General features: G+C 34.4%; 1 protein-coding gene across 2 annotated transcripts in view; it reads right to left on the reverse strand.

Moving 5' to 3' along the window:
- The window catches only part of LOC114352507 (dendritic arbor reduction protein 1), a 75,141-nt gene extending 55,590 nt beyond the window's left edge, over positions 1 to 19,551 (reverse strand). For both annotated transcript variants that reach the window (XM_028304133.1, XM_028304132.1), the window contains exons 1-2: positions 19,357 to 19,551; positions 13,751 to 13,822 (exon numbers count right to left, since the gene is read on the reverse strand). In XM_028304133.1, the coding sequence (XP_028159934.1) occupies positions 13,751 to 13,822; positions 19,357 to 19,404 (120 nt within the window). In that variant the 5' untranslated portion in view covers positions 19,405 to 19,551. The remainder of the gene's footprint in view (positions 1 to 13,750; positions 13,823 to 19,356) is intronic.
- Between the last annotated feature and the right edge of the window lie 5,925 nt (positions 19,552 to 25,476).

Consider the following 25,476-nt stretch of genomic DNA (forward strand, 5'->3'; position numbering starts at 1 on the left):
AGCTTTAGGTCTTTGTGAAAAATGCGGTGTAATGATGATCTATGCACATTTAAAGCACTAGTGCGCTTCCGAATTGAAAGATTCGGGTCGACACGAGCGGACTGATTATCACTCTCCACGTTTTTTACCGTTTTTGATGACTATAGTCGCCCGGATTTTTACTATTCCAGCGTTGTACGGGTCTCTTAAAACTTTTTGGCCCATTTCTTAATAACAAGAATGCTTGGAGCATCATTTAAGTGGCGAAATCTACGCGCTACTGTCGCAGAATAACCATTTTTGTAAAATTCTCGCAAGGACAACGCGCGGTCTGCTCCCGAGAAATACTCCATAGCACCTAAATTCCCAAGAGCCAGGCTACTGATTGACATAACCCCCGCACGGTAGCGCATTTTCTTANCCCCCCGCACACCTCGGATTTGTTGCGTTCACGCAGTAAGCTAATCAAATGTAAACTTTCTTTTGAGACACCTTGTATTATGTATTTAGATGACAGACTGTACTCGCCCGTAGCGGTTAATTTCAAGGCATAAAATCTTCATAGATATCTGACGCACTCGTTAGCGATGATATTTTAATGTAAACTCACGGCAACAAGCTATATATACTATACAGATCTATTCTACTATCAATACGGGGTTATTACCACATATTGATAGTAGCGCCCTCTTGTCCATGTCATACCTGGGACACTTCAGTGTTGGACAACTATAAAGCTACTTGTTTTTTGCCGGCCGTTTGGTGTAGTGGTTCAGAACGGACTACTTTGAAGAGCTGGTCCCGGATTCGATTCAGAAATTGAAATGATGAATTTTAATTTCTGTGACGGGGTGTTACTATGTATATAGTATGTATAATTGTATATAATATAATATTAATATGTATGTATTTAAAAAGTATAAAAGTAGTATATCCGTTAAACTAGCACCCATAACACAAGCATATAAGTTGCTTACTTTGGGGCTAGCTGGCGCTGTGTGAAATTGTCCAAAGATTATTATTTAATTGTTCAAAGATTATTACTTGTTGCCTTTCAGAGATGGCAACCCTACTCGTGCGCGACTCGCCCGCAGCGTCGCCGGCGGGCTAGAAAGCGCACCGACGGCCCTTTGACGACTGCCATGCTGACTGATGAATAATGTCCAAATGCAAGCTAAACTAATTTATTTTAGCCAATTAACCTACCTACAGGCGGTAACGTGATACGCGCGAGACACAATCGGAAGGGATCAACACAATTCACAGATATCCTAAAAGATGATTAGGATATCACACGAAATTAATTTCTTACTGGAATCAAATGAAATAAAATTACATCAAAAATTGGTCAAGATTTAATTTAATTTAGTACTTATGAAAGAAAAATGCACTTAACAAGCTTAGGTAGCCCTAGTCTAAATTGCTAATCCGTACCTATGTGGAACCACAAGGATTATCCATAATTTAGGGAAAGCTTCCAAATGACGTCACTCCACACTTCTACAGCGTACAACTCCACTGGGCATTAGAGGTGGGCTAGGCGATTGACAGCTGTGCAGTAATTTGTCAAGCTAGTCCCAAATGACCAATCCTTTCACTAAAACTAATACAAAATTAAATGCCCTAAAATTCTATGTAGCCACAAAGCAAATACATAGTTTCATATCTAGTTCGTAAGTTAAGGAAAATGTATTCAGTGAAACGCTTTTTTCAATTTTACAAAGCTTTAATAATTCAGAGCAAACTTATCAGAATTGCAAAAGCTATCGCCTTCGCGAATGTTCACTTAACAAGTAATCTTAATTAATTTAACTGTGAAATAAAATCAATCGCTAAACAGTTGCATGAAAAAAATCCTGGCGTACGCCGAGAAATAGAATCCAGTTGTAGATAACCATTATAGACCAATTAAATACATTCATCGAGAGGCAATAAACTACATGAGACATTTAGCATGCAATAAAAACTAAAATATAGTTTACTTTGCTACGAGTACTTGTATTCGAATAATTGTGTATTTATTCAATAATAAAGTATATCAGCGACTATGAGATGAGAACTAAAATAAATTATATTATGACAGCATCATTCGTTACAACATGATCTATAGAATTAATGAATAGGTATAATCAATATAACGGAATATAATGTAGAGTCGATTTTATGTTTTAACATTATGAGCTCAATTAAAAACATATGGGCATTATGCTTAATTGATCTCATAAGATTTATGCGTTGCAAGATTATTTTCTCGTAGATATTTGATAGACGAAGCCGTTTTTGAGAGGCAAATCTAATAAATGTATTTTCTAATTAGGGGAGTATAGCTTAACGTAAAATTATTTTTTTTTGCATAATTTCTTATTTTACGCATATTTTATGTTATTCTTTTATTTTAAATGTGCATTTCAATTTTGTCTCATCAAATAGGTTATTGTACTATTTTTATTGAATTCTTTATTACCTTTTGAATACGTTATAATTTGTATTGAGGTCGCGCTTATTAGGTCGGTTGTATCAACTCAGTTTTTTGTTACCAAACATGTTTTAGGCGGCTGGCGTGGCGCATCCAACGCTGCCAGACTTTTCGGCACCGCTCATTATAGTACGATCTTTTTTTAAGTATTATTAAATTTTCAGTCTGTTTAAAATATATTTTTTTTTAATACATTTTGTTCAGGAATTGCAAGTGGAAGATTTTTTCCAGTAATGTCTTTTTGGCACCAATTAGTGTTGTAATGAGAACTACCTATTAAATTAATAACTGTGAAGTATTAATTTGACACACATTAACCCTTCATGCGCCAGTGAAAATAAAACCGAGAATTCGCCAAAAAAGCGCGGGATGCCAACGGTTCGCGAAGTAACGAAGAGCTTTCCATTGAATGGAAAAATGCACCTCAGAGCCGGTTTGCCCATACCCTTCCGGATTCCCAACCTGTACTCTAGGTCAGTTGTGCTGTCCCGCTCACTCGCCACAGGTGGGACAGAGATTGAAAGATCGATTCGGGGTCGCGTTGCCCTAACCTAGATTGTCGCGGTAGTCTTTGTAGAGTAATAGACTCCTGTTTATAAATAGGTGCATCATTTTTTTTAATTATAATTTAGTAATGAAAGATCTCCGAGGCAATTGTCCTGTACTGATAACAGACACTGATTTCAAAAAGCCAAAGAAACAATTGATTTAATTTTAATCGGGTGTTTCTTTTTTAGTAAAAATATAACACTAGTAAATATACAACTTGTTTAATTACCTCTCAAAATAACAATAAACTAATCGTTACCACAGCGAGTCCATGTTGACAAAAAACAGTCAGTCAAAAGCTTTTCTAACTAATAATCAAGAGCTCATACATTTGAAACTACGCCTCCTCGTTAGAACACGGATCGAGTTAAGTTATGAATACTTTTATGTAGGTACTTTGCTCGTAAGGTTTTACTTTAATAGGTCATTAAAGTGTTTAAGTTGACTTATGGGCAGACTGATCACTGAACGCGTTCCATTGAGTAAAAAGTTTCGTTTCGAAATGCTTCGGCAAAAAGATGCCTGGCCTATTTTGTGTGAAGTTCAGTATTTTAAAATAAAAAAAGAATTTGTAAACTAGTAATTAATTAAAAGGTGTAGTTATGCAAAAGTCTAATGTATAAGTAAGAGTCGGAATTGAAATGTCAACACGCCATGGTCATTCGCAGCACGCATGTAGTCACCGTCTTCAAATTTTTATAGACAATATTCACCGATATTGATAAAATCCGCGAACGGGTAGATATCGTGGACAAACAACGCTAGCTAGTATGCTTAGCATTAAGTATGTCAGAGACTTATCGTAACATATCAATAAGTAAACTGAAGCTAAGCCCCGGTTACTTAGAATATTTGTGGCCGAACGTTGTAACTTGTAACGTAAGGCGCTCGCGTGTGTTGCCGTTTGATTCATCTAAGAAATACCCGTTCGAGACTTATTTTGGGCAAATACTAGTAGATTAGGTACTGGAAATAGATCGCAGAAGAATTCGATCAGTGTCAATGCAGTTACTACACACCAAATACGAATTATTTCTGCGTGGTTCAATGCAGTTTACACCTCACACTAACTTAATCCACATTTTTCTTAAATTATTGAAGACGGTTTTAATGAACATAGAGCCCTATTAGCACTTTCCAGGCTGTATTTAGCTCCGATAAATATAGCGTAACTTTCATTGTATATTTATTAATGGCAATTTTACGTACCAACTCAGCGTGACATGAAAACCGTCAGGGAAGAACGTTCTTAAGTACAATATTGGTGACATCTACCTGATGCAGATGGACTGAAGACCTTACGACTATGTAGAGATAAAACAATGATCAACAGTATAAATCTATAGTATAATTCAAAGTCTGCACATGATAAACACGTGCACAATAAATTAAATTACTTATACTAAGAGCTTCTCATAAAATGTCTTCTTTAAACGTATTTTACGATAAAACATGGTAACTGTTTTATCGGCGCATAGGTAATCCTGAGATACTCTGATATAGATATCACACGTTTATCCATTGCACTTTCTATTTATAAATATGTAAAGAAAACCTATTTTGAGGTTGTCTTTGGTTTATTTTTTCTTTAAGAGTAAAATGTCATGTCACACGAGCATGTCATGTGTCATGGAGGTGTATTTTATAAATTACCGATAAAATGTTAATATTATTTTAAATCGGTTAATGAGACGGAATAAGAGCTTTGAATGTTAATTCTGTTATTTATTTTCAGGTGAGCTAACATTTTATTTAATAGAAAATTGAATTTTGTTTTGAAAACTGCAAAGTTAGGTTTTGAGCAATAAATCTGTTATTTATTTTCAGAAACGCATAAATGCTTTTATTTCGAACAATATCATTATAAATATTCAGGTGTAAATAACTTTTATGTCCTTCTCAAAGGCGTATATGAAGTTGCTTTAGAAACGTTGCAGTAGGAATTTCGTTTTCTAAAACTGTTTAAAGTGTACTGTCGAGCACATCAGGGTATACATTTTTGTAGCAAAATAGGAGCTATTACAACCACACAAGATGCTACAAGGTTTAGCTCGATGCGCAAACGTCGCGTGAAACTAGGTAATGACGAGTGAGTCACTTGTCTTTACATTCTAAGTTGTGAGCAAATGATTAGGTTACATATACCTGGCAAGTACATGTATTCATCGCAGGGACCTTTAAAAGTGATTAATTTTTACTCCAAGAACTCCAATAAATTAAACTGTCTGTTTGCTGTTATAAAACTGCACTTTTCTACTAAATGTACATGCAATACCTTTACTTATGTTTATGTGGCATGATAAAAACATTTTTCTGTCTATATTATAAGAGATACTCGTATGATCGAAAGTAGCTGTTGAACCATTCATGATACATATTATTGTAGAGACAGATTGGTCAGATTCAGGTAGAACCAAAGGATGCCATAGGCAGAATTAAGTCTGATAGAAATAGTTTCTATTACCTACTTAAAAATACGCACTTTCTTATCACCATTTTTTAATGTGCAATCAGGAAATCATAGTCACGCTCTACACCAAATTAAAGATAACATCAATTTATTCAAATCTATTAACTATTAATCTCCACAGTAAGTAAACTGGTCGAGAATGCTTTAGTGCATTAAGTTCGCCTTATTACAAATGTATTTAGCAAGTTTTAAATAAATAAGTAGGTGGATTCCCGAATTACCTTTGCACCAACTAAAACGGTTAATTTTTTACGTCCAGCAGTGAAAATTATGATGCTGAACGATTAGAAGCCTATTGGAGAATTTCTTTTTGCTACGTCATGAAATAAAAATCTAAATTACATTGACCGAAACGTAATGATTTTGATAGTCGAACCATCATCACCAACATTATAGAATCACTAAAAAGTATCGGTAGCAAATGGGACATGTAAACGCACACAGACGTCTCACATAATGGCATAATCGATCACTTATTGAGCCGATCATTGTGCGGGCCAGGTGGACCGTGAATCCTGTCGCGGCCGTGGTGGACCCTCGCATGAACCTCATTTGTGCTTACGCAACAGTAAGCGCAGCGGAGTGTGGCGGCTCATTGCTGAGCTGATCGGACGGATTCGCTTCGTTCTGGATAGAGCCGAATGCTCGAGATCATAGACGTAGGTGAAGAGACCAAGATGAGACCGCAGATAGTAAAAGATACCTAGATAGTATTGTGTTAGGAAGGAGCGAAATTATGAATAACTAGCTGTGCCCGCGACTTCGTAAAATGAAAATAGTTTTTGCAACATTTTTCTTCGCTGTTCCGTCCCTATTGACCCCTTATAAAGACATTTCAGCAAGTTTCTCTATCGGGAATTCTCAACTATTGACCCATTAAGGAGTGAAGAAAATGGAACATTTTGCTTTTTTATTTTTGCCTAGTTTTTCATAGATAATAATTAAATGTACCTAATGTGCCCTGTAGTTTTCACGCAAAGACAATACTGCTAGCGACTTTTTACAAATCGTTCATTTAAAAAACATAAGCTTCGCACCCTCAAAAAGCTCACATACTCGCACTTTCTATTCAGATTTAAAGTTTAGGTAAAACTTTAAGTTTATACTGACTGACAAAATCAGTGCGCCGCGGTGCGTTGCCGCCGAGCGCTGCGTACGCGCACAAAATCATCGATTAACTAAACTAGGAACCAGAACAATAGCCGATGTCACAGTGCGCGCAGCTCTAATGGTGCGTTTAATATTATTTTACACGTCTCAGTGTACGGACAGCAAGTATTATTTACAAAATTATATTCATATTTATTACTCATGTTTTAAATAATACACAACATAAAAGGACTCTCCTTTTTCTGTCAGTTCATAACTATCACTTATGAAAGCACGCAAGTTTAGAAGAAAACTTTTTTAATATTATACTATAAGGTTACCTATTAGTATTGAAAGCAACACAAGAGAACTTTTATGAAAGAACAAGGCTGGTATTTGACCGCAATCGTGCAGTCTAGGATGGTACATACCTGCCCTGTATGTGCATATTCACTCTCGCCTATGTGGTATTCGGTAATATCCTGCTCCTATTCGTCCTGGAGTTGCAGTAAAACCTAGCTGACAGGTCCTTAAAAAGCTCCATTTCATTATTATAATATAACAAATAGATATGGAGTGCGGCCGCACTAAGCCTGGTGCTGTTATCAAATTGCAGATAAAATCATAGGATTTCTTCACTGTAGATATCGGCAATGCGCATAGGAACCTACTACCACCACGACGTCTCAAAACTATATATTTTGTGGTCAACACGTACCTATTTCTAAGTAGGCACAAACCTACGCGTAGGTACTATCTTCGGCCTTCACTTGGATATAAACATTGCAGTTAAATTAAAAATAGCAATACATAACAAAAACGTCAACAAAAGCATAAAACAAGCTATTTATTTGAATATTGACTGACCTAGGACCTACTTCTAATTAATTGTCGTGATTATAACTTGGTGCGAAAAAAATATGAGTCACCATCACCTTATTATCAATTCATAATTTTCCACGGCATAAACTGCGACGTTCTTTCTTAGTTTGTTGTATGTATTTGTGTATATCAACACAATATCTATGTAGTAAACGTAGTATGTAGTAAAGTAGCATCGCATTGACTTTTCGATACAAGTAGGTAGTATAAGTACTAGCTGCGAACTTCTTACTCTAATGTTCATCAGAAATAATGGTAAAAGAATTTTTGAAATCAGTCCAGTAGTTTTGGAGCCTATTGAATAGGTACAAACAAACGAACAAACAATCAAATCTTTCCGCTCTATAATGTTAGTGCAGATGTAGATAATAGGTGGTTCAGTGTAGAATTGTGTGACTAATACCGAAAAAAATCGTCTGTTTTAAATTAAAATCGACTTAAGAGCTTATCTGCTTAATAAAATCCGTTTACATAAAGTACGAGTAGTACCTACATAAAATCTTGATAATCATTTTAGTCCCGAAAACTTATATCAACATGAAATTGAGTGTTAAATTCATTGATAGGTAATTTGAAAATATAAAAAAGTGTCTTTCCAAGATTTTTTTTCGTACGGTATTTTTAATTCGAGTCTGCATCGCTACACACATGAGTGGACTCGGCCTAATAATGAAAAAATGTGACTTCCTTTGTTGTTGTACGTCCCATAGAGTAGTTGTGTGTGTATGTAAATTAGATACTAATGTGAAAAATGCAATTACGTACTCGTAGATACCGACCAGTGCACTCACTGCGACTGTCTCTACGTAGAATAATTTTACATCGATTGACTTAAGTTTTTCTTAAAGGCCCTAAGTATTTCCTTTCTATCTTTCCTTTTAATCACAGTTTCTATCGGTTTAAAGAAGAAAAAAATTTGCAAAAATATGTATTTTCGTGTCTGTAACTTGTGAAAATCTGGGCTTAACTTTCTTCTCACACGTCCCTATGTCGACAAGGGTTAGGCGATGAAAGGTATATCTTAATTCGTAACCAAATTCAAATGTAAAAAAGTAACAAAGTAACAGAAATTGGTACTTTATCATTTTTAATATTAGTTTACAGTCACAGAGAGACTCGAGCACTCATCCCAAATGTTCCCCATGGAATACTTACTGTGCGGTGGTGATTACATAGTAAAAGTAACATATCCTTCACAATTACTGCAGAATATACTTACTCGTACTAACAGACTTTTTGGTTTAAAATTTTCTCTACGCGCGGGCTTAAATGTTTTTACTTTCGTGTACCTACGTAAACTTAACAAAGTACTATATTTTATTATATACCTATTTCTGTTTAATTTAGTTGTTTTGAATGTGTGTCATACGATAGACACTAAGTGTAAATGTGTTCATTCATCAAAATAAACAAACTTTTATCTGAAAGCAAACGTTCTAATCGAGGATATATGCCATACATGTTACTTGTCAAGGAAGAGCTTTAATACTATTAGCAGAAATTATATTTAAATAAATGAATACATTTTCACAACCACTAACTACCGATTATAATAATTACAACGTTGTTAATCACTAGGTAGGTACTTATTTGATAAAGCAATCATATGAGAAGTGACAGTTCTAATCTAAGTGTTCTAACGTCAAATCTTGATTTAGTTAGAACTGCCTCGAGACGTCGCAAATTGATTTTGCGAAAATGGGGGCGTAAAATATACGATTTATCTCTCGTTTAGAATACTACGAAAGTTTATTTTCCTAGGAAATTTGTAAATGCTGTTCTTGTTATTTTCCGGTGACAGATACATCTAGATATGTCCACACTCAGCATACGCACACAATACGCGTGTGGTGCATACTCACACATTAGACCACTTGTTATTGTCGTTCTTTTGTAAGAACACCACAAGGTTAAACAAATAAACAGATTAATCGTGTTCCTGCCATGTGTTGTGACTAAGGGACCCAGGGTTACCCAGTGAGCGGGTAACCCAGCCGGCTGTAACAGTTCGGTTGAGGTAGAGGCGACGTCACATCAAGCTGGACACTGTCTTATGGTGGTTGTAACAGAAGCCATTTTGCAATAAAAATTTATGTATAGGTAGTATGATGCGCTGTCGCAATATATACGTTTCTGTTGCAAAATTGTAGACAACATAATTATCGTAGTAACATTTATGAATTTTCAGCATTATCAGATGAATGATGCGCTAAAAAAATTTTGAAGTCCGAATAAAAATAGGTACCTAGTATAAAATGTATCTCATTTTATACTAGGTACCTATTTTTATGCGTCAAATATAGCTAGCTAGCTTTTGCCCGCGGCTTCACCCGCGTGACATTTAGTTTGTCACAGATCATCATAAATGATAGCCTATAGATATGTTATTAGTTATTAGTAACATATTATCCAGACATCGAAACTTTCGCATTTATAATATTAGTAGGATAACAACAATAGAAATCTTGGACGGTTAAAGCCTTTGTTATTGTTTTTTTTTTTTGTAAACAGCAATTTTACGATTTCGATAACGGTAGAAGAACTTGGTTCGCGTGATAACACCTAGCTCATGGAAAGATTCCTAACAGCTGAATTACATTGTGAACCCTATTCTTTGATTGCAAGGGTGCAATATTAATTGGTCAGTATTAACACCGTGTTTAATTACAATTCAAATGAACGATAGCGTGCGTTATCAATTTTTTGCGAGACTATTTCATGCGCAGAAGTATGTCTAAATTGTTCTAATCGTAGACTAGCTTAGCTATTGTACATAATTACCTACTAGTGTGCTTAATACTTGATATAAACTGATAAAATAGGGTTAAAATACAGTTTAGTAGGTCAAATGAGATAAACAAGTTTAGTATTCCCGTGTCCATTAAGTATTAATGCCAGCCAAACATTTGTAGTTCTTGATCATTGATGTTTTTAGTTGACTACCTACAGCTTAGAGCTTCTACAAGGTATTTGTGTACATATTTATGATACACTGTACTCTCTATTTACAAGAATATTTAAAGGTGATAAAAACCTTCAATATATTCACATTAATACTGGTAAGTGGAAATTAAGCACTAACTCTTTTGTTTAACTATCTAACTTTTTTGTTTCAATCAAAAAACATTTCAGTTTTTAAACAACTTAGTCAAAAATACACTATATCACATTACCTAATACAGAGCAATATAGGCTACAAATCACCACTTTAACATATTTTTCTCCATGGTATATACCAAATGGTTCCCATACCATGCCATGGTGTGTGAACCGCAACAATGGCTGCCACATAGCCGATGTGGCGTGTAAATGCCGCGCAATATTAGTAATATCCTAGTTATAAGTACTTAACCCTTAAGCTGATTTTGGTAATTGTTCTTAGACGCCCCCAGACTACAGATTTTTAGTCGGCCGATAGTTGAGTGGTGTTGTTGATCAATATGAACTAGCTATAATAATACGAGTATGTAGTCCAGTCAAATGAATGCTTTAACGACGGTGTAGAGGGAAATGCGTGGCACACAATTTCTGACTTTGGGACTTTATTTAGACTAGTAAGTTATGCCTCGAAAACTATACAAGATATAGAAAAACTTGTCTATCTCACCTGTAGCAAAAATAAGCTTTTTTTGGTTCATAGTAATCATGTCACTAGGACGCATAGTTTCCGAGAATTAAGCGAAAAACCGAAAAATAGTGCCTTCAAACCCCCCTCTCCCCACTGTACCGGCTCAAAGGCTAAGGGCGGGGACTTTTGACATGTTCACCTCGTAACTAGTCTTAATAAAGTCCCTAAGTCAGAAATTGTATTCCACGCAATTCCCTCTATAATGCTTTATTGACTGGAAATGGAAATGCGCACATTTTGAAAATTGACGCTGACAAAACTATCGGCTGACTAAAAATCTGTAGACTGCGGAGCATCATAGTGACCACTTTTTTTCAAACTTTATAGCCTTGCATCATTGTCCAAAAACAACGAAAAATTCGAACTTGCTTGTCCGATTAAGGGTTAAATGCATAATGCGTGTGTCTCCATGCATTAAATAATTGTAAAACAGATCGTATGCATGATTACATCGATGCAAGTGAGCTGTGAATGAGAATGTCGTTGGTTTTGCTTTTATTGGTCGACCGAGTAATATAAATACAACATTTATTAATACCCAGTTAGTCAGTCAATACTTAAAGGCTCTTTTTCATTATAAAATTACGCTCTCTGCGTCAACACTTAATTTTTAATAAGAAAAAATTTGTTTATAAATAGGTACCTACATACTTATTTTCATATTTACCCAACACGGCCTTATGGAATAAAAATTATTACATTTATCTAACAGGTAGTATCTACTCATGATGAAATAGTTTTAATTAGAGTAATATTTTTTTAACACTTTTCCTTCAAAAAGCCTAGAAATAGCTAATTTTAAAACACAACCATTACTACATTTTCAGCCGATACTCACGCCCCTTTTCACAAACGATGCTTGCTTAAGTGAAGCAGCAAATCGAACGCACAGCGTTAAATAGAGCTCTGTGATTGGTTCGTTTGTCACCCTGTGCGTCCACGCGCACTGTGAGACCTCATAGTAACGTTTGTGAATACGGGCGTCAATGTCGTGCATAGAAAGAGCCGCCTACTCAAAACCAGCGGTTGCAGTAGGGTAATTCAAGTGCAATCNACAGACGATTTCTACTCTCGACAAATGCATTTGAATTAGCCCACAGGATCGGATCCCGCCGCGGGCGAACTATTACATCTATCGCTATCATGTTGAGTGTTCAAATAGTATATTATTCAATCATTTACAAACAGCACTTGAGTTAAATGACCACCTGTCTGATGGACTGACGACCTGTTACTGGATAGTCTGTACGGCTAGCACGAAAAACTTTCGAGTTCAAATCGTTTGCGTACTCGAATCGCCATCAAAAGATTTAGTAAGAAAACTACAACAGCGCCCTTGTGAACGTGTCGTAAAGTGAACTTAGTATGAGATGTGGTTTCATGAAACTTATTTTGAGTATCAAAATTGTCCCGTTATCATTTAATTCGAAGATTAAGTATCCAATTTTATCGAGTACGCAAACGATTCGAAGATGAAAGTTGTTCATGCTAGAGGTACTGTTCTAGTCGAAAAGACGACGATATAATAATAGCGTAATAAAGTTTACAAAAGTAAGTGAGTCAGTCACAGAAATAATTTGGGACTGTGAAACCGAGAATAAATAAACAATTACAAGTTCAATTATTATTATAATAGATGTTACACTAACAGCTATGGACCGACGCGTATACTCGTACGTGACAATGTCAAAGTCGTCTTCTGAATACCAAGTAGCTGCTCTACCAATAAAAAGTATGTTAAAATGAAGGCTTTATTGATTATGTACATCTGTATAAGGTCTATAATAGCTCAAATACGGTTTGACACTGTATTATTAATCTGCAAAGATGGTACTTCCATGGTGTTTCGATTCCGTGCGTGTAGCTGTCAGTTACACGCATGTGTTGAATTCAAGCCACTTTAGCGTTTTCAATAAAGGTAATAACCAATTTTATAGACTTGTGTACCGTTGTATATGCTCGGTTTACTACTATTTGAGGTCCGATACTTGATTTAAAATTATGCATCCATAATACGTTTGTGATTTTCATATCTTCTAGCTATGGTTTGTGTATTGTTGCGAGTGCTGTTGTTCATTCGGATGGTGGCCTTTACAATATCGTTTATTTGCCATCAATGTCAGTAATACGTAATTTACCCTCTCGTTTAGTTTCAGATGAAACTGTAGGCAGTTGGCCTGGTGATATTTATGGGTTGTAACGAAGCTAAGCTATATCCCGGGTGTAAATTATCTCTCAGTTATTTAATATCTAATTAGAGAGTTTGACTGTTTGTCCGAGCGATTGAGACACGGCAAGAGTTATTATGGATATTACAGATCATTAAAGCCTCGTTTGTTTTTAGTTATATTGTATGGTCATAAGATTTAGAGAACTTATATTATGAATGCATCATTTGTTTGTTTCTATAAATGCAGGTCAATATAGCGATAGATTTTACGAAAAATACACAAAATTCGTTGGAACATACCCATTTTCCATATAAAATATTTCAGTAATAATTGGCGTGAAAGGTATTTTTACCAACTTTTTTAACAGTTAGAAATTACCACATGTGTTTAAGTTAGCTGTCATATAATATACCCGGTGAAATTACTTAAGTAGGTGTACCATCCTAGTAGACTAATAAACATAACTTCTTTATCATAGAAGTTATTTTCTATTAGTTTTCACTAACCTGCATCTGAAACCACGAGTCGAACAGCCCGGCGCCGTGCGGAGCGCCCCAGCGGCCGCCGCCCGGGACTATCTGCAAGCAAAAGCACAAGTTAGAATAGGCGCACACCGTTGATTTTTAGTTGGCCGATAGTTGTGCGGGTTGTGCCCGATTTTAAATTGTATGAAGAATCGGCCAAATCGAATCGGCGTAGTGTGCGCACTCCCATACATGCCCATACTGATCAACTACCCGACTAAACTATCGGCCGACGAAAAATCAACGGTGTGCGCCTACTCTTAAGCTCTTAAGTGACAGGCCGCGCGACCCATGACAGTCCACACGACCTGTCATTGGCCTATGATCGCGCCGGCGATGGCGATCTGCGTTGGTGTAGTTGAAGCTTTACATCTGTAAATTATCATTGTTACGGGATTTTGCAACAAAAATACTTATTTACATCTGTAACCACATTACTATCCTCTGTTACAATTATAACTGTCCTTGGTCTCCCCACCAAGGACAGTTATAATTGTAACAGAGGCGAGCTGTAACAAATCCGATTTCTTTGCTCCTATGACAGTTAGTGAGCTGACAATTTGACGCAAGCTGTGAAGTGTCGAAAGAGCAACGAATTCGCGAAGTTGCTAACTCGTTAAAATGGTCCAAGGAAATTAACTTTGTAACAACTCGCCTCTGCTCTGTTACAACTGTCCTCAATCTCCCCTATAAATGGAAAACTTATAGAGGTAAGATAAGCGGTAATTTTAGAACTCTAGAAGTATTAGCAAAATCCTTCTACAGGCGGTATATAATATACAGATGTAAGATGGAAACCTAGTCTTTAGGTGGAAAACTTAAAGGTGTGAGCTGGAGATCTGCTGCAGGTGATAAACTTACATGTGTACTAAGCTGAAAACCTGCAGCAGGCAATTTATCAGGTGTAAGATGAAAGTCACAATTTAGTATTCTTGAACCATTCTCTATTTAGACAATCTATCAATAGAAATCATTGTGACACCGAGATTACCTATTTTTGCACTTTCAGAATAAATCTTGTAGAGTGAGAAACCTGTTGCTAGACTTATTTTGTGTCCACAAGTTTTTGAAGTACGGAAAATCAGCATGTATAAAACAATCACTTCAATTAAAATCAAGTAACGGATCAACAAAACTATAACGATTTTCCCTCAGCTTAACTTTGAACAGTTTCCTAGATATAAAAGATTTCATCATGTCTCAAATTCATTGCTATATCTATATCAATAACGAGAGCAAAAAATACTAACTAACCTGAGAATTAAATTAAATAATAGCGCAATTTCTGCGTCCAACCTGTAGAAACATGAGCTTTAAAAAGCTTGTAAAACGAAACCTAAACAGAAGTTATAGCTATTACTTTTAAGTACAATAATCGTAATACTGGTACTGCCTTATTGGCTGCTTAATGTAAGCTCCTGTTTATGGAGTTATTAGGCGATTTTCTCGTGAACCAAAGTGATCAATAGTACAAACCAATACGTCCATTTTCTAAATCTCAGCAATTTTGTAAAACAAATGCCAACGTTGATCGGTAGACTTGGATTATTGCTGATTGCGTTCATTTGTTTTGCTCTGCAAGGGAGATCGGCAGTTATGTTGTTGTTCTTAAGACCGAATATTAATCATAATTGCCATCTTCATTATAAAGAAACGAGATTAAACACTAGTTTATCCAAAAACCGAGAGAGGTCAAAGTAAATGTCATTTATTTGAGGAGATTAATTTTTAATAAAAATCAAGATTGATTCACTACCTACATCAATAAAATCGCGTTAAGAATACACATCACCATATTTAAATTCGTTCAATGCGTCATTTGCGTATATAAATACAATTTATAAACTATAAAATAATGTTTTACTCGTGTAAAGCGTGATCATTGCAGGAGTAATATTTTCCAGCAGCTTCATTAATAAGTTGAAAGGCCTACTGTATACCTACTCTACAACACAAAAGGTTTATTTTTAAAAATAAATTACAGTAGTACGTAATTATTATACAGTGTGAGTCACGTTAAAGTGTACATATGAAAATAGATGAAACTAGACCTAGTTTTATCGATAAAAAAGAGGTCAAAAAATTTTTTAATATATTTTTTTAATTTTTTATATAATTTTTTTTCTTCCAATTACTTATTGTAAAGAAAACGTAATAACTTTTAAACTAAGCGGTATATCCTGATAAAATAAAAACAGTAATAATGCTAAATAACAGGCGATACTAAAAAAATACATAAAATACACAAAAAATGCCAACAAATAATAAAAAATGATACTTTTTGAAAAAAATCTGCTTAAAAATTCGTGTTTTTTTGGTTATTTTATAAATTTCTCCAAAAAATGCCTCATATAACCGGTGGTTTTTATTACTTTGTATTATTTTCTATCGTATTATCTTTATAAAACCAAAAATCGCATGTCTCTATCCCTATCACAACATTTGCTATGATCGTTTGAACAAAGGCCTGCCACAACATTATTCTCCGCTACAGGTAGAGACAATTTTAATTTTAACTAAAATGCTTATTTTACTTCGAAATCTTTTGTTTTTATTTGAAATCTAAATTGTCTTTATCAAAATTACAAATCTAGAGCCATTTTCAGTTTTGATGTTAACGAAGCGTTGAATGGCGCGCCCAGAGAGGCTTAGTTCAAACGATCATTGCAAACGTTGTGATAGGGATAGAGACATGCAATTTTTCGTTTTACGAAGGTAATACGATAGAGAATAATACAAAGTAATAAAAACTACCGGTTATAGGGGCATTTTTTGGAGAAATTTATCAAATAACCAAAAAAACACGAATTTTTAAGCGGATTTTTTTCAAAAAGTATATTTTTTTTATTATTTGTTGGCCTTTTTTGTGTATTTTATGTATTTTTTTTGTATTGCCTGTTATTTAGCATTATTATGTTTTTATTTTATCAAGATATACCGCTTAGTTTAAAAGTTATTATGTTTTCTTTACAATAAGTAATTGGAAGAAAAAAAATTCTATAAAAAATTTAAAAAAAATCTCAAAAATTTTTTGACCTCTTTTTTGTCGATAAAAATAGGTCTAGTTTCATCTATTTTCATATGTACACTTTAACGTGACTCACACTGTATTAACCGTGAATATGCGCGTAATTAAACACAATGAATACACTATTTTTATTATTATTCATTAAGCCATTAAGAATTTATCATTGAAACTTTAAAAAATATATAATACTCGTATTAATAATAATATGTAGGATATAAGTTACATTTCACCTTATAACGAGTCACAACAAACCAATCCATTGTATTTTGAAGATGCTAGGTATATCGATGTCGGAAAAAGTGGAATATTGGGACATTTTTGCATACTAGCATTTGTTAATATAACAAAAAGACTCAAACTCAATTAACATCCACTTGTATGGTAATAAATTAGCAGTTGATTCGAAAACCTTAAAGTTAATATGCTAATAAAGTATTCGGAGACGTTTAATGCCTCTCATATTGTGGACGAACTATCATAACTGTAGTTGTCGATGGTTTTGACTATAACATTGTTTTGTTCATTTGACTATTAGTCGGCCATTAAACTACTTCATTAAAACCGCTTATGTATAAAATACATAATGCTAAGTATATTTTCAGTATCTTTAGCTCGTAACATTCCTTTGAAAGACATATACCTATTACAAAATAAATAAATAAATATCAAAAATAAGTATTGTAGAAGTATAGCTACTACGAAAGAGCAATTTACCTGAAAGTTTACCGGAGGTTTACCAAAGAAACTAACTTTTCGGTCAATATTAGGTACTTTAGTAATAATTCATTGCATTAGTTGATCTTACCGCAATATTCTCGATTTCCAACTTATTTCTTAAAGTTAAACTTTATTTTCAAGTATTTTTTAAGTTGCCCAAAGACTCTCCATATTTTTTTACAATGGAGCTTTCTTTGTGTCTCTATTTTTGTGCCACGTTTTAAGCTTAAGTACCAAGTATCAATTATCAGGAAATAGTAGCTACAGAGAAAAAAATACTGACCATCAGAGTCCAACAGTGACTTCCCTAAGGCTGAGTTGCACCACCTAACTTTGACCGTAACTATTACGGTAACCGGTGTTTTTTGTATGGAGTTTGACATATTCTTGACGTTTGTCAAAGTTAGTGCAATCCAGCATAAGTAATTTTTATTTTTAAAAGTTGAATGAACTGGAACAAATAATTGCATTGTTATCTAATGCAGTGATCACTTATTAGGTAATAAATAAATTACACACAAAACTGAATAACATTACAAACGCAGTATTGGCTAAATATTACTGTTTGTAATATGTAATACGCAATACTTATTATCAAAAATATTTAATACCTAGTTATAATTTTAGCACGCAATTACTTATGTATGAAACATAAATAAAAACTACGGAACCCTAATGAAGTGTTAACTAACTAGTAAACTTATCAATATTAAGAAACTTACATGGTATTTGAAAGTAGAATAATATAAATGGTTTTATTTAGCACAATTCTCTAACTATTTTTTGTTACCGCCGTATCAAATGGTAGCCTGATTGGATGTTGGATTATTTTTAATCATCATCCGTAATGTTATGATTATTATAAAATTATAATCATTCCTTTAATTACAAGCTTTTTATTTCAATTATAAACTGCATGTATATTTAATAATAATGACAAGGAACCGCGCAGTAAAATAATATTATAAAAAAAGTTAAATAAAGAAGTATACTTATCATCATAATGATAAGTTACTAATACAATATTTTAAAGTTATTAAAGTAATTATTAGTTGCAATTGTTTTTACTATTGAAAAATTAAAGTGTAACTTCACTCCCAGGCCGCTCCCGTCGGTCAGAGCGTTGATGTCTTTTCTACGCGGGACAATGCATGTTCAATTTATTAATTATTAGTTAGTATCATTATAAGTTATTATTTATACTCGATTAACTGTAAATATACTCGATTATTGAATCAGTGATAACAAATTAGCATACAACAATAAAATCAATGATCGAATTTTTTGCACAGCAATAATAAAGTTCAGTCGGACTTTGTATTCCTTTTTATCGAAGATCTGATTTTATAATTTATTGATTGTTATTTCACAACAAATTTGGCAAACACAACAAAAAGTAAAACGAATTGTATTTAATTGGAAACTTTATTATCAATTATGTTTAATTATTATAATTCAGTGTTTATTTATTTATTTAATATAATAAACTTTCGTATTATTGTTTTTATTATACGTGTGTTTGATGTCTTAATATTCTTATTCGATTGTAATTTTAACTAAATTATATTCGTGTTTTCCTGATACGCCGTGGAAATTCACGGGAGAAAAACCTGCAGCAGTTTGCGGGTCCGACGGCCAAACGAAAAACGCACCGAAACTTCATACCGCTAGTTAAATACGCACGTTCATTGAATTCATTTCGATGTCATCCTGAAGATTGCGAAACCGTTCGATTTTTGCACCGTTACAATTTTCCTTTGGTTTTTCACGTTCGAATATCCCAAATAAGTTCATGTCACGTTTCACTTTGGGGGGGGTAAGGGGTGTGTCACAGCACAGGTACCTGGTCGCCCACTAGGTCCTCGGCTCGGCGAGCACAGCAGGTCTCCATTCCCGGCGAGGCCGGGGCGCGGGCGCTGGCACTGTCGGAGCGCGGGCTCGTGGCGTGTGGCGTCGTGTCGCGTGTCGCGCGTCGTGTCGCGTGTCGCGTGTCCCGCGCACGCCTGCGCGCAGCCAATGCGCGGAGCTGACTGCGTGATAGCGCGCGGCCCGCGACCTCCTTGCCGGGGTTGCAACGAAAGTGATTAGGCTCTTGCGCGACCGATAGCGAGGGCTGGTATCCGTTACTACAGTGTTTTTCAACCTGTGGGTCGAGACCCCCTGGGGGGTCGCGAAGCCTCTATAGCGAGAGGTCGTAAAAACTACTTCTGTAAAAAAAAATATATAAAGACAGATTAATCCGAAATCTAATTATGCAAATGTTGTATGGATTGAAGTATTCGATCCCTACAAACATCTTGGCATAATGTTGCCAAGATGTTTGAATAAAATGCATGAAAATGTTTGTCGAATAAAATGCATGAAAAAAAAGCAAGCAGTCGAGGGGTCGCCAAAAATTTTTTCATACTAGGGGGGTCGTGACATGAAAAAGGTTGAAAACCACTGCGTTACTACATTACGGTCCGACATCTGACCGCTGACAATTACGACTGATTGGATTGTCTGCCCACTCTGATAACGGAAACTGGGACGCGGTACGCAATATCTGTGAAAAATCTTATCTGCACATCATATGATTATTCATGTGAACTTGTGTAATTTTTCACGATATTTTATTATGAGTAATCGACGATATTGCTTGTCATCTAACCACAAAAATACATAATGCACAATAGTACCTAACTGTTCGTATAAATGTAATCACGGAAATAAATGGAAACGAACCTTGAATATTTTAGTTGAATAAAAGTACATTAATAACTACCCTTGCTTTGATGTGGAATTATCGCGTTTCAGTATAAATAAGATGGTGATTTTTAGAAATTTTCATTCGCAAATAGTCACTTACTTTACTAATTTAATGTTTTTAATCGACCAAGCTTTATTGAAACCATTGTCAGTATATTTTTCAAAACTTTCCTGATAACGATGTAAAGACTAGCTATAATACGTTCCACGTAGATCTATTGTTTAATATCTAAAGCGCTTTCCAGTCTGAACTATCAGTGCTTATCAGTTTGGCTCGCTTGGAACAGGTCCCGCCTTGTGGTACTATTACATCTGATGCTGGAATCGCTCGAAACCATAGTTAGCCATGTAATAAATTTAATCTAGCGAAAGCTCTTTGACGTAACAGTTAAATAACATCGGATAACAAACAAGGAATTTTGAAAAGTCTGAATTTCACGTATACGAATGAAAAGTGTGTAGCTATGCTAATTTCATGCGCAATTATACGAATATTTCGACCGGATTTGACTTAAGTATGCAACTTATTTTTATGCATGTTGAATGCAATTTCTTTTTATTTGAATGCAACTTCATTCATTTTGGCCATTGTCAAAGGTATTATGGAAATCGAACCGTCTTATCAAAAGAAAATGTTGGTTCAAGGAAATACACTTCAAGACCAAATTTTATTTAAATCCTTTACTCTTAACAATTTTTTCTCTTGTTTACAAAAACAAGCTTTTATGCTGATTATAATAAATAAAAAATACAACTACAAATCCGATAAAATGTTGAAAATAAAACATCAATTGAGAACAGCTTCTCCAGTCAGGCCGATTTTTTTTTCAATTGTATATTTAAGGTTCCTGTAAAAGAAAATGGTCTTTAGAAGAATTTGTAAGTGAGAAGAAAGGATTAAAATTAAAAAAAGAGGTTTTATTGTTAATCTAAAACTATGAAAACAAGAAAGTAGTGTGCGCTTTCAACGAGCTTTCGGTTTTATCTCGACCGATGCCTTGATCCCAGCTCTCTGTGCGGAACAGATGAACAGGCGAGCGAGACCTGCACCGTCTGCGTCTGGCGAGCCTACTTTCACTGATCGGCTGTAGTTTTTCGCCGCGCACGCGCAGGGCGCGGCTAGATGCGTGTACGCACGCACGCGCGACTGTGCTATATTTACGGTTGTATTATGAAACCAAGCTCAAAGCTTTTTTCAAATACAACAGATTCAAGTTTAAATTAAAATTCGACCAATCAAAGCATGGTCTAGTATTTGAAAAGAGTATTACGAAACCAAGCTCAAAGCCCTTTTGAATTCAATAGTGTTAAGCTAAAATTAATTTAGCCCAATCAAAGTACGAGTACTTATTTATGGTAATTGTATATGAAAAGAGTTTTAAGCCTGGTTTCATAATACAGAGAACTGACACAAGCTTGAATTCAAATAGATAATTTGAACCTTGTTTTCCTGATAAGAGCCTGTAAGGAAAGTAACTTACTTATTCAACATTTGGAATATGTAAGTACCTTTAATTAAGTCAAAATAACTATGAAATAAAGGTGTTGTTCTTTCGTTCAGTCGTTTATAAGAACATAATATTAAATGTTTATTTTTCGATGCTTAGTTGTTTTATTTTATTGACATTACCCACGACTTCTTAAGGGTAGATTTTAAGAGAAAAGGAATTATTTACATTTTAAACTTGAGTTGTTGCACTTTATTTATCTAGTACAACTATTACTACTCTAGTTTAGTATAACTATTTATTTTAATTTATGTACTTTTTGCAGTTAACGTTCTACTTTGTTTGTTATACAGTACACAACCATACAGTATAAGATACGGTTACAATTATCGACGCCTATTTAAATACATTCTAGCAATGTCTACGCAAATTGTTTTAGAGAGCGAGTGTTTAAAATAAGCAGGAACAAATTGACAAATGTTACCTCTTTCATTCTAGCATCGGACCTAAGTATTATCTGACATTATTATATAAATATAAACTTAAATCATTTTAAAAAGAGTAGAGACTTGTACCTCATGCCTCATGACCCAAAAGTTAGACAAAGGGTAGTAGCTATCTTATATTGTAAGGAATTGAATGATAGATTAAAATACCTTTCTGCGGTGAACATTTTCTAATAGAATATGGAAAACTCTGTATAATCGAGTGAATATACCTAACAAACGCAGTAACAACTCCTACGTAAATTAACTCACTCGTTGTCACACGTGGGAAACACGCAACTTCACAATTGGCGCAGGCGCTTTGATGAATAACACTCATTTTCTTATCTTCAGATTAGAGACTTTTTACAAACACCATTGGGTTACGCAAATAAAAATAAAATGGTTTTAGAATGTGTAATAATAACTTGAAGGTTATCCAGATTGTAGATCTTAGGGCTCATACACACTGGCGACGTGTCTGAGCACGCGCTTTTTAGGGTTCCGTAGTCCTGACAAGGAACCCTTATAGTTTTTTATAAGTAACGTAAGTAGAATTACAGTCTATTGAATACATATATAGAAAAAGCCACCGTAAAAATTAGGTTTACTTTAAAAGCAACTTGCGAATAAGTAAACAACTAATTCTTACTTCTTTAATTTAAATTAACAGTAATTATGAAAACTTTGGAGAAAATTCATGGAATAAGGACCGAGTAAATACACTTTCTTGAAATGTTGGCAATTTAGTCACTAACGAACCGAAACACGCGAGCGGAGCCACGGGCAAAGGCTAAAATTGTATAAAAACCTCAGTAAACAATTCAATGTTACTATTCATTTAGTACATTTACAGGCTCATATGGCTTTATTGAGTATTTGGTGGTTATATAGGTATTAATAGTTAAAAAGCCTTTGGAAATCGTATCTAAATCAAGTTAGACGTTTCATTTAAATAAATGTTCATGTGTCAGTTTAACTATTTGATCAATTGAATCCTGAAAAAGTTCCATTGCTCAGTCTACTTGTGAATATAACACCTAACTAAAGTAAAACGCATTTTATCCATTTACCTACCACTGTAAATGTAACGTGTCTAAACAAGGATATAATAAAATTATAATACCTGCTTAGTGCTCAAGATTAAAAAATATTAAAACGAGAAATTGTATAGTTCAAAACTAATAAAAAGATTTAAGAAACTCAGAACACTCAAATTATCTATTATGTAAATAAAGGACAGTTTTAACCTACAGAATAAAATGTAAAGTGTATTTTCTGAACATAAATAAAAAGAAAAGAAACAGCAACATTGTCAGTGGCTTTAATGGGCAATTTGTGACGCCACGTTTTAATAAATCAGAGAATTGATTCGACCTAGCTGGACCATTATGATATAGGAATCAAGTCTACAAAATGAATTGCTTGTATTTTATGTGCAGTTTTGCCTTTATTCTATTTTCTACATCTAGTTAATAGATGACTCTTTAATGTTATTCTGGAATATTTGTCAACAAGTAATTAACTATTTTTAATTACCAAGTGTTTTAATGCATTATAAACCTACAAACAGTACAATAAGCCCACATTTATAAGAAAATGTATATTACGTTGAAATAATTTTTACTCTACGATTCCAACAACTGATAAAATAAAACTTTGAAATTTACAATTATATTGTAAGGCAGAATATTTATTTATTGCAAGGAAATATCTAAAACTCAATCTCTAAGAAACAACTTGTTCTACTACTCATAATAAAGTCAGTTTTTTGTTTGAAACTGATTCTTTAAGTATCGTTCGCGTTTGTACCGTGGAATTTACTCGTAGAGTACAATAAAATACCTTATCATAGCAAATATTGCATGAACATTGCGCGTTATGTGTCAATTCATATTACAACGAAACCAAGAAGCAAAACGATCGAGGAAGCTAGCATTTTATATTTGGCATTACCATTTAAATAATACCAAGGGTGTTATAGCTAATAGAGTCTTAACAAACGCTAATCAACGAGTTCATATGTTTCTGACGCCACCAGATTAAGAATGTCGGAAAAAGTGTTTGTTTTACAATCAAACAGCTTTGAGCCATGAGCTCTAACACGTTTATTAGTTTATTTGGTGTAGGCATGACGCGGCAATTTATTGATGGCAAATAATCGAATGTTTCATAGAGCATTTAATAGAGCGTTGCTAAGATTCAGAAAGGGATAGTCAAGCTAAATATCGCAAGTAATGGCGTATGTTACTATTTAGACAGTAGGTAAGAATCGAATATAGGGCACTCGGCTCCGTCCTTGAAGGTCACTAACTGACTGTTTTACTTGATTAATTGAGCCATGCAAGCGAGATTACACACAACGATACTTTAATGGAGTTAATAAATACAATAACAACAGGATAATATTTTTCAAGACAATAATTTTCGTTTTTAGACCCCAACAACACCTTAGAATTCGCAGTGACATTTTGTAACGACTTACGTCTCTATCCTCTATCTATATGAAATATACATTATCTATATTGGGGAAGGCCTATGTTCAGCAGTGGACGTCCTATGGCTGAGATGATGATGATGATGATGATGATGATATTATGTCTCTATAAGTACTTGCAGGTGATCTGCTGCTATCATGTTACTTCTCCTGGAGATAGATCCTCGTGCAATGCTGGTCCCTAATTTAAAAAGTGAAAATAAGTTACTCTTGAGCGTTTTTACCATTACCCGTATAGCCTATCCAAAACCGCAATAATAGTTTTCTTTGATTTTCAGTTTTTCACGCAAAGATGTATAGCACCATAATTTTTCTCTTTTAATACCCAGTATTCTGATGCGCATGGTACACATAACAACGTATCCTGTGGGATATAAAAATGGCTATAAAAGCAGCTTCTTTGCAGCTTGGTTTCACATACTTCAGTCAGTTATCTTTTGGTAAACACAGAGGTAAATACTATCTGCATCCCTATTGCTATTATTATGTGTATATGACTATTACAAGACCGCAGTACTAATAATGATAAGGTTTTACCATCAACACATTGCCTGCTATAAACTAAGGTGTTAGCTAAAAATGGCAAATCACTCTAATTGGAATTATTGTAGGAAGTACTTAGCTAATTACGAGTTAGGAATGTGTTTTCAGATTTCTTTTCAGGATTGATAACTGAGCCGTCATTATTCAATTTTTCATCTTGGTCACTATTATTCTGTTAGATCATAATGATCGAGGTCATATTCATTTCTGTTATTTGTATATCAATGAGTCCAATTAACAAA

This window comes from Ostrinia furnacalis, unplaced genomic scaffold, assembly GCF_004193835.3.
Source record: "Ostrinia furnacalis isolate ACB-3 unplaced genomic scaffold, ASM419383v2 OfSCF1381, whole genome shotgun sequence".
Taxonomy (NCBI): domain Eukaryota; kingdom Metazoa; phylum Arthropoda; class Insecta; order Lepidoptera; family Crambidae; genus Ostrinia; species Ostrinia furnacalis.